This window comes from Mus caroli, unplaced genomic scaffold (genome assembly GCF_978045245.1).
Source record: "Mus caroli unplaced genomic scaffold, Mus_caroli_1 scaffold_6, whole genome shotgun sequence".
In the NCBI taxonomy this organism is placed as follows: domain Eukaryota; kingdom Metazoa; phylum Chordata; class Mammalia; order Rodentia; family Muridae; genus Mus; species Mus caroli.
Genome location: NW_028227261.1, coordinates 46,848,357 through 46,858,634, shown reverse-complemented (window position 1 = coordinate 46,858,634; position 10,278 = coordinate 46,848,357). Strand labels below are relative to the sequence as shown.

At 44.6% G+C, this 10,278-nt stretch overlaps 1 protein-coding gene across 2 annotated transcripts in view; it reads right to left on the bottom strand.

Moving 5' to 3' along the window:
- Positions 1 to 77: 77 nt before the first annotated feature.
- Zfyve9 (zinc finger FYVE-type containing 9) overlaps positions 78 to 10,278 on the bottom strand; it is a 145,906-nt gene continuing 135,705 nt past the window's right edge. For both annotated transcript variants that reach the window (XM_021160572.3, XM_029476023.2), the window contains 3 exons: positions 9,075 to 9,180; positions 6,167 to 6,343; positions 78 to 3,884 (listed from right to left, as the gene is read on the bottom strand). In XM_021160572.3, the coding sequence (XP_021016231.1) occupies positions 3,723 to 3,884; positions 6,167 to 6,343; positions 9,075 to 9,180 (445 nt within the window). In that variant the 3' untranslated portion in view covers positions 78 to 3,722. The remainder of the gene's footprint in view (positions 3,885 to 6,166; positions 6,344 to 9,074; positions 9,181 to 10,278) is intronic.

The following is a 10,278-nucleotide window of genomic DNA, read 5'->3' as shown; positions in this document are numbered from 1 at the left end:
ATTCACAGATAGAACAGAACCAGGCACAACGAAAACCCTTTTTTAAATATTGTACTGCATGTCCTTTCTTTCGTTCGTTCTTTTTTTTTTTTTTTCCGGTTTTTCGAGACAGGGTTTCTCTGTGTAGCCCTGGCTGTCCTGGAACTCACTTTGTAGACCAGGCTGGCCTTAAAATCAGAAATACGCCTGCCTCTGCCTCCCATGTGCTGGGATTAAAAGTGTGTGCCACCACTGCCCAGCTATTGCATGTCCTTTTGAATTACTGACTTTATTTTAAAGTCAGGAAATAGCTTTGTGGCTTTTCCCTTCTGTAGCTCCACTTTAAGACCTGTGTGGCCCCTCTCCTAATTATTTAGGCTTTTCCCCCACGGGTTTGTGGCATTCCCTTAAAAGATCTTTGCACTAAGTGAGGTCAGCTGTTGTGAGTATAAAACAAACCAGCTGGGCTGGGGCTGGCAGACAGGAAGCCTGCCTGTACTTGGTCTAGTTGTAGTTCTTTCCTTCTCGGGCCTCTAAGATGGACATCAGCAGTCTTAGTCCTATGAATAAGACTTCAAAATCCCATGACTGTTATTTAATACAAACAGTTAATCCCAGACTCAGTGCTGAGCAGATTACTTACTAGAAAGACATTAAATTTGGGGGCTGGAGAGATGACTCAGCAGTTAAGAGCTCTTCCAGAAGTCCTGAGTTCAATTCCCAGCAACCACATGGTGGCTCACAACCATCTGTAATGGGATCCGATGCCCTCTATTGGTGTAGTTGAAGAGAGGAACAGTGTACTCACATAATTTAAAAAAGAGAAATACATTAAATGCCTAATTATCTTTCAGATGGCCATAGGGAAATCTAATTGGAATTTGGGGCACCCTAGCAGGACCCAGTGTAGATGGAGAAGACAGAGACTGGAACTTAAACAATCCCAGCATTCTACCACCTTGAGTATGGGAGTAGCATATTACTATAATCCCAGCACTTGGAAGGCCAAGGCAGGAGCGTTGGGAATTGAAAGTCTTCTTTGACAATTCTGAGTTCGAGGTCAGCCTGGGCTACATGAGAGCCCACCTCAAAACACCAGGAAATAGCATACAATAGTTTTTAAATACACCAATGCAATTGTGCTCTTCAGTGTAGATGCTCTGAATTTATCTTTTAGGGTTAAATCTAGAAAACCTGGCCTAACTAGGAATGTGGCGTGTAAGCATTTCACCTTGTAAATTTCAGTGCCCATTATATAAAACCAGAGCTCAAAAGAGAAGAAAGTGAGTATCCTTGGTGACTTAATTTCCCAGGATGATCTTACTATACATAAAGGATATTCTATGAGTTAAGAATGGACCTGTCTGTATGGCTCCAGAGTTTGTGCCTTTATGGGAAGATTAAAAACCTTCCATATCCTAGAAGATCCATGTCCAAGGCAAGGTACAGTTGGCTAGGCAGGAGGACTGGGCAGCTGTTGCACAGGTGCCCACCGTCGGAGGTATATTCAGACTACACTCAATATTAACACTACTGTGCCTCTCAGGTGCTAGCTGCTGTAGGTCTGCAGATGGCTCTAGACCTCTGGTCTTACAGGTTAGTGCTGTGCGGTGTTAAAGGGCACTTCTGAGGTTTTGTGCCAATTGTAGAGAAAGATCCAGATCCTGGGTCTCTGACTTTCATCAGCACCTTTGAAGAGGGGGTACACAGTGTACCCCTCACCCACAGGATGGACACACACATTCCCCAAGGGCCGTGGGAGAGAGGTGGTGGCAGCCTACCACTGTCCCACAGGCCTGCATCTGAACCCAGGGGCGTTGTGAGTAAACTGCTTTCCCTGCAGAGGGACTAAATCCTGTGTGAGCCCGGCCTCTACTGACACCATTATCAGCTGCCCTCAAGCAGGATATTATAAACTAGAGAAATGCATTTGGCCTGTGATCAAAATAAATTTAACAAACAAAATCAAGAGTGTACAAAGTTGAGTGTAATGGCACACAACTTTAATCCCAGCACTTGGGAGGCAGAGGCAGGCAGATCTCTGAGCTCCAGGCCAGCCAGTCAGTATCACATATATCTTCGGTGAACCAGATCTTTGTTTCCTGCACTCCAGTTAAAGGGCTGCCTGGAGATAAAGTGAGCAGGGTAAGTGCAAGATTAGCCTGGGGCTTCTTGTTAGGGGACACAGGAAGGATTAAACCTAAGTATACCTTGAAAAGGATGCAGGAGCCAGCTTGAAGGTGTTCACCGTAACCAAAGAAGAGGTCACCTGAGTACAAGACTAAGACTGTAGAAGTCCACAGGACCAACACGAAAACCCCATGAATAAAGGACAAAGGAAGGAGGGGCTTATTTGTTTTGAGTCTATTAAATCCAGCTCATAGAGAAAGGGCCATGCTGGAACTAGAAAGTCATTTTACAGCTGTCATAGTGAAAGAGCAGTGCAGGCAAGAAAACATCAGTGGTGCTAAACCGAAGGGGAATTTTGAGGAGCAAGATCTTTGCATAGATTGAAAAGTTCTGCATATATTAGTTATTACTAAAAGGTAAATACATAGTTGGGAAACTGGACATGTTGAACTGGTGATAATGAGCTTTGCCACTGTCTCTGACAGGCAGATGGATATCAAGTGTTTCTGGCCAAGAATCCAAACTCAAATGAGGTATTTTCTACTAAAACCAAACAAAATCCAGGATGTGAGGGCCAAAAAAAAAAAAATTCCATGCCACAAAGAGATAAAGACAAGCTTAAAGCTATGTGCAGCGTCTGATCCTAAACTGGAAAGTTCTCTGTTGAAGAAAGGTTCCCAAAGGTTCTGGGCAGGTGTGAGGTTAGAGCCTCCAGACACTGTGACTTGACTTAAGGATGAGGGGCTGTATTGTATGCACCTTAATCTGAAATACCTCAATTTAATAGAGGAGGAGAAGATAAGCACTGACAAACCAAATGGGCAAAGTGCTAGTGAGTGAGCGTGTGTGTCCGTGTGAGCATGAGTGTGCATGGGGCTGTAGAAAAGCCGCTTTTTTTTTTACATGTACAACTTTCCTGGAGTTTAGGAGATTTCTTAGTAAAATGTTCTTTAAAAATACTTCTAGTGTGTAGTAAATAACAATGCCCTGGGTGCCCATTGCCAGCTGTCACTCAGCGTCTCTATCCAAATGCCATGGTTTATACTGAGTTACCTTCCCTGGCTAACAGACCAGAAACCCCTTTGGTTTGATTCAGTTAGTAATCTGAACAAATAAACACGAATCTAAACATGACAAACAGCTGGGGGTGCAACCAGGATGATCAGCAGAGCGGTCTTTTTATGCCAGTTCTGTACAGGAAGTGCAAAAGTGACGATTCATTGTTTATTTCCTTTCTGCCCCACATTGTGACCTTGGTGATGGTTGTGCCCATATGAGCATTCATCTGAGCACATGACCGGAAGTAATCATAAGAGAGGAGCAGAAGTCTTGTCTAGACAGTAACAGAAGGGAGTTAGCTGCAAAGATAGCATATCTGTTGTGCAGTAAGAAGCTGCCCGGGTCTTCTTGGAGAATGCATAGAAGACTTAGAATCATGGAACATCTGTCCCCCACCACCCTCCCCACCCCATCTCCCCTAAGTCCTATTCCCACCCCATACCCTCCCTACTGACAGTGTTAACAAAAAGCTTAATCTTCCAGTTTTAAAGTGCAAATGATTTGGATATGACTGCTGCTGCAACAGGTCTGAACAGAAACAATGGAGTCCTCATCTATGCGATGTTTTCCAGAATATAAAAGATGAGTTCCATGACGACAGGGCCTTCACTGAGCTGGCAGGCTCCTCCATGGATGACAGGCACCAAGGCACTGTCCAGATCGTTCATGTACTGCGAGGGAAGGGGCTGGCCATTGCTCCCTGCTTGATAGCCAACCTACCGCAAAGAGAAAGGGATGACAGGTTACCAGGCAGGGATCTCTGCAGAGGGCTGAACCAAAAAGGCCTAGCAGGGAATACCACACCCTTTGCCATGAGCCCATCACAATGACAGTGCACACAAATTCTTCCTTTTCTTTTTACTGGCTTATCATCTTCTATCTACCCTGGCTACTTGATAGCTGTGAGACCTTTGGCTAGTCCCTTAATGTGCTAATGTGTGTTTCCTGGGAAGAGAAATGGTGAGTCAGGTGATAATCCAGGCTCTGGTTGTAAAGTTAAAGTGAGGCATATAACAAACAGCATTAACTCCAGCCTGTGCAGTCATCAGAGCACTGTATTTTGAGCAACTGAAAACAGAAATTCAAATATAAAAGGCCCTTTCCCTCAAGAGGGTCACAAATTTAGCAGAAAAATGCTTGCTATCCAACTGTCCCATGGGAGGGGCCTCTCTCCAGATGCTGTCAGTACTATGTGAGATGGAGCAGGACGCCTCAGTACTGTTACACAGGTAGACTTTTGATTTTTCTAACCTGCATATGATGTATGTGTATGGGTGCATGCATGTACCATGTTACATGTGCCACAACATGCATGTCGAGATCAGAGGACAATCTTAGGAGTTAGGGTTATGGGGACAACTTGTCAAGCTTGACAGCAGAATGGATGCCCTTACCCACTGAGCCATTTTGCCAGCCTGGTTTTTGTTATCGTTTTATTATTGTTGTCTTGTGACAGGGTCTCATCTCAAACTTGATATGTGGTAGCCAAGGATGATCTTAAGGTGTTTTTTTTTTTTGTTTGTTTGTTTTTGTTTTTGAGACAGGGTTTCTCTGTATAGCCCTGGCTGTCCTGGAGCTCACTTTGTAGAGCAGGCTGGCCTCGAACTCAGAAATCTGCCTGCCTCTGCCTCCCAAGTGCTGGGATTAAAGGCATGCGCCTGTCTGATCTTAAGTTTTTTGTTCCTTCAGTCTGCACCTCTGAAATACTAAGTTACCAGTGAACCCCACTGTGCTCAGTTTCTGTAGTACTGAGGATCAGTTCCAGAGCTTCATGCTTGCTAGGCAGGCACTCTAAACTGAGCTACATCCCCAGCCCCAGATAAGCCCCTTGCAGCTTAGGACAAGACCCTAAGTGAAAGTAAATACTAGCTGATGATGCCCAGTGAGGAATGAAGCCAGACACAGAACCTTTTACCCTGCCCTGGTCAGCTATTAAATTCTGCAATAAAAGGCCAGATACCCCCAGGTACGTGAAGAAGCAGCTCTGTGGCAGAATTAATTACTGACTCAGCCCACACTCATTTCTTCTTTAAAAAATAAAGTTACTTTATTCTTTTATTTTTTTTTTAATGTGTATGACTGTTTTGTCTGCATGTATGGATGTGCAACATGTATGGGCCTGGTGCCTAAGGAGGTCAGATCCCCTAGAACGGGAGTTAAGGATGGCTGTACACCACCATGTGGGTGCTGGGAACTGAACCAAGGTGTTCTGCAGAGCAACACGTGCTCTATATGGTGAGCCACCTCTCCAGCCCCTCCCATACGCATTTCTAATGACTTGGCACTAGCAAAACGTAAGCATCCAATGCAGGACTAGTGGACCTGCTGTGGAGGGAAGACACAGGAGAGAGATTCTAGGAAGAGGAACTGGGGTGTAGGAGGTGAGGACTGAATTATTAATACAAAGAACACATAAAAACATCAAGCCAGGCATGGTGGCACACACCTTTCATCTCAGCACTCAGGAGGCAGATGCATCTCTGTGGGTTCAAGGCCAGCCAGGACAACATAATGAGACCCTGTCTCAAAAAAATATATATATAACAAAAAGGAAAACAAGCAAAACCTGTCATGTCTAATGACAGGAAAATTGTTGGGGAGATAGCGCAAACTTCCCACTAAATGAAAATCCTGGCCACAAGAAAACTCGTACTCGGCAATGGCAAGTGTAGAAGCCAGTCAGCAGGAGCCTGGTCCAGCTGAGCAAGAAAGGCAGCACTGGGGACACTGGGAACTGCCCCTAAGGGACTGTAGAGCAGTACCTCATAGTTGGGAATGGGAATTTCAAAGGGTAACACACGCTACCACAGGTGGTAAGAGCTCAGTTCCTCCCATAGCCTCCAGTGAGAAGGAAGGGATGCCTGCAGATGAGTATGCTATGTGGTAGGCCAGGGGAGAATGGAACATCTAGAGGACTCAGGAAAACCCAAATAAACAAAAAAAAATGAAACAGACACTTCTCCAGACGGAATCAAAAGCTGCCCAAAATGCATCTTACCTGATCTGAGTCAAGTGTCACACGGAGTCCCAGTTTTGTCATTCCATCTTCTTTTAAAAGCTTCAGGTGGGGGCAGAGGGCGAGGCAGAATGCCTTGGCAACATGCTCAGTCAGTCTGCTGTGATCTGCAGGGTCACTCAGGCAGTTATGGTGATCATCGTTTTCCAGGAAAAACACCTATCCACAAACAAAAGAGGTGCTCACCTTCCCAATTCCAAGTGCTGGGATTACAGCCCGTGCACCCATGTACCACCATGTGCAAACGAACTGTGTTCTAAAAGGCAATGCAATATGTGGATCGTTTTCTTAGGAGGCCATAGGAAGAGTCTAAAAGAACAGTCATTGTAGACTGGGGAATCCAGCTCTTCACAGATTATTCAAGTGTATAAGGACAGAGGGCAGTGCCTGGGTGTAGGGCACATGCTTTTAATCCTAGCACTGAAGAGGCCTCAGGTATGAAGCCTCTATGAGTTCCAAGCCAGCCAGTACTACATACTTAAGACCTTGTGTCAAAAGGAGAAAACAGACAAGCTGGGCGTGGTGGTACACGCTTTCAATCCTAGCACTTAGGAAACAGAAACAGCCAGATCTCTGTGACAACCCTCTACAGTATGACCTTATTGTATGACTGATACTACAAGGCCAGCTTTCAAGGGACTTAAAATTTTCTGGGTGTGGTGAAGTTCTTGCCTCATATGATGAAGGCCTAAGTTTGATTCCCTGGTAGCAATGGCGCATGGCTTTAATGACAGCACTTGGGAGACACAGGCAGGTGGATCTTTGAAATCAAGGCCAGCCTGGTCTACAGAAGTGACTACCAGCACACCAAGGCTACACAGAGAAACCCTGTCTTGAAAACCCAGAATGAAAAGAAATGCTGGGCATAGTGGTATGCTCTTGCAATCCCAGTACTAGGGAGGTGGAGACAGGAGACCCCCGGGGCTCCCTGTCTAGCTTAACTGTTGAGCTATAGATCAGCTATAGGCCCACGGAAGTGTGTTTCAAACATGGCGATGTTTGTTATGGTGACACCTGAGACTGTATATATACTTATAGGCACTCATATGACCCGGTACACCTGTGGAGTCAGTTCTCTCCTTCCATCTTTTCATGCATTATGGAAATCAAACTCAGATTGCCAGACTTTATGGTAAGGGCTTTCTGCCACTGAGCCTTCTCACCAGCTCACAGGTTAAATTATGATTCTCACATGGCCTGCTTTCCCTTCTCCTTCATCTCTCTATGTAGCCCTGGCTGGCCTGGAGCACACTCCCACACTCTCAAGGGGTTAGACTGGCCGCTGACTGGCAACAGTCTTCATATCTCTGCCTTCTGAGGACTGCTATTACAGGCATGCATCACTATATCTGGCTTTCTAAAAATTCCATAATGTCTACTTTGCTTCTGTGCATACAGAAAGCAACAGCTAGTCTTCTCTGGATGATATAAAGGATAAACAACATAAAGACAAAATTTAAAAATAAGTATAAATATACAATGTTTACATATTGTTATATACCAATTCCAATATGCTGGTCCAAAGGGGGCTATGCTAAATATATGGGGGCTGAACATGTAGCTCCATGGCAAAGCATTTACTCCAAGACTCCAGAACTCGTCTGTTTGTCCCCTCTGCCCCCTAACACATACACAAAACCTGCTGAGTCCATTTCCAGTTGCTTATATGTGCTTAGGGCTGACCACTTGAAACTGGATCACTTATACGGAGCTCCGGTCCCTGGAGGAGACTGAATCTCAGCTACATTGATTGCCTACGCTCTTCGGCTAGAACCACCTTGTTAAATTTCTCTGTCTACTTTGTCATGTCAACTGATGTCATCATGTGGGTCTCTTAGAAAACCATATTGTTAAAATTCCATGGGCAGAGCTGGCGAGATGGCTTAGTGGTTAAGAGTGCCGACTGCTCTTTCCGAAGGTCCCGAGTTCAAATCCCAGCAACCACATGGTGGCTCACAACCATCCGTAATGAAATCTGATGCCCTCTTCTGGAGTATCTGAGGACAGCTACAGTGTACTTACATATAATAAATAAATAAATCCTTAAAAAAAAAATTCCATGGGCACAGCTTCCTTGTCACAAACAGAAGATAGTACCTCGCAACAAAGGTGCTGGTCCTCTGACTCGTTAAATATTTCTGCCCTTCTTCAGAGATTTCCCCAAGCCTTAGGGGTAGGGGTTATGTTGCAGGACTTTAAAAAAAAATTAACAGTACTGGCTAGCCTCAAATTTGTGATCTCCCTAACTCTGCCTCCTACGTACTGGCATTACAGGTGTGCGCAGGCACATCTGGCTAGTAGCCTAAGAGCTGGCAAGAGCCAGCTTTGAATTGGGAACTTGCCATTGCTTGTTTGCCTCTAATTTCTGACAAATCTTACTGTGAACTGGCCATCATTTAAAGTCCAAGTTACTCAAGAGAGGTTTAACTGTGAGGACAGCATGTTGTCCTCAGCTTTCTGAAGACAGACACAGCCTTCTTGCACTGCAAAGCAAATACATGAAAATGAGTGCATGAGACACCACAGAGCGTGGCAGGCTGCGTGCAGCTTTCTTTTCCAGTCAGCTAAGACAGATCAGAGGGAGTTAAGTATAATACATAAAGGAAAAGATTTTTTTCAACAAAGAGAATTTTTTCTTTAAAAAATTTTATATGTACTTATTTTAATGTGTATTTGTCACACAAGTGCCACCTTAGAGTGTCAGAAATTAAGAGGTCAATTTGTGAGAGTTGCTCCTTCAACTATGTGGATCCCAAGGACTCAATTCAGACCTCCAGGCTACCTACTGGACCATCTTGCTGGCTCATTTTCCTTCTAAGTCAGCCCAGCACAGGCCTTTGGCTTAGCCAAGGCTATGCTGAGAGCAGGAAGTCAATTTTCATCTCCTTACCTCTGTCCATCTGATGACTTTTCCGTTTGCTTTATACTCTGACCCATGGAATATTTTCACGTTTGTTATAGATTCCATGGATTTCCCATCTATAGGACTCACCACACTACAACAGAGAAAAAGGAAGGAGATAGTGTGTCACATTTCACCTTGCTGAAGGCATCAACAGCATAGACACAGACAAGTCACAGACAAGACACACGTGGCAAGACACAGAATGCTCATGGCAAGGGCTATGCACTGAAACAATTCAAGCACACAGAGTGAAAGGCAGCCACATAGCAGGAACCCATTTGCAGTTTGCTGTAATGTAACAGGCTGCTCACTCACCCCTGCTCTTCTTCCAGCACGTCTTCCTTTAATAAACACATAGCTACTTACCCAGCCTGGTTCCCTACTTTGCTCCTAACTCTAGAACAATGTTCACCATGCTCCTCTTTACAGATCTGCCTTAGGAAGTGAGTCTGAAGGGAAGGGGGTCTAACATGCCATCCTTGGGTGCTGTATTTCAGATACTGATCATTACTTGGAACTTAGGGAATTTACTGAGCATCGGTTAAGAACTACTTAAGGCTGGGAATTTGGTTCAGTGATAAGATGGCTTGCTTACAAAGCAGAAGAGCTCAAGTTCATTCTCCACTAATGACATCAAATAAATGAGTTGATGAATAAATAAAAGTTGGCTGACCCTGTGCCACAGCTCTCCGAACCCAAATCCCACCGGGAGAGAGCTGGTCTCCCACAAGTGCTGACACACAGCCTTACAGGAGGGCAAGACACAGTCAGAGATAGCAAGACCAGCTAACACCACAGATAACCAGATGGTGAGAGGCAAGTGAAAGAACATAAGCAACAGAAACCAAGGCTACTTGGCATCATCAAAACCCAGTTCTGCCACCACAGCAAGCCCTGGATATCCCAACACACGGGAAAAGCAAGACTCTGATTTAAAGTCACATCTCATGATGATGATGGAAGATTTTAAGAAGGACATAAATAACTCCCTTAAACATATACAGGAGAACACAGGTAAACAGATAGAAGCCCTTAAAGAGGAAACACAAAAATCCCTTAAAGAATTACAGGAAAACACAATCAAACAGGTGAGGAAATGAACAAAACCATCTAGGATCTAAAACTGGAAAAAGAAACAGTAAAGAAATCACAAAGGGAGACAATCCTGGATATAGAAAACCAAGGAAAG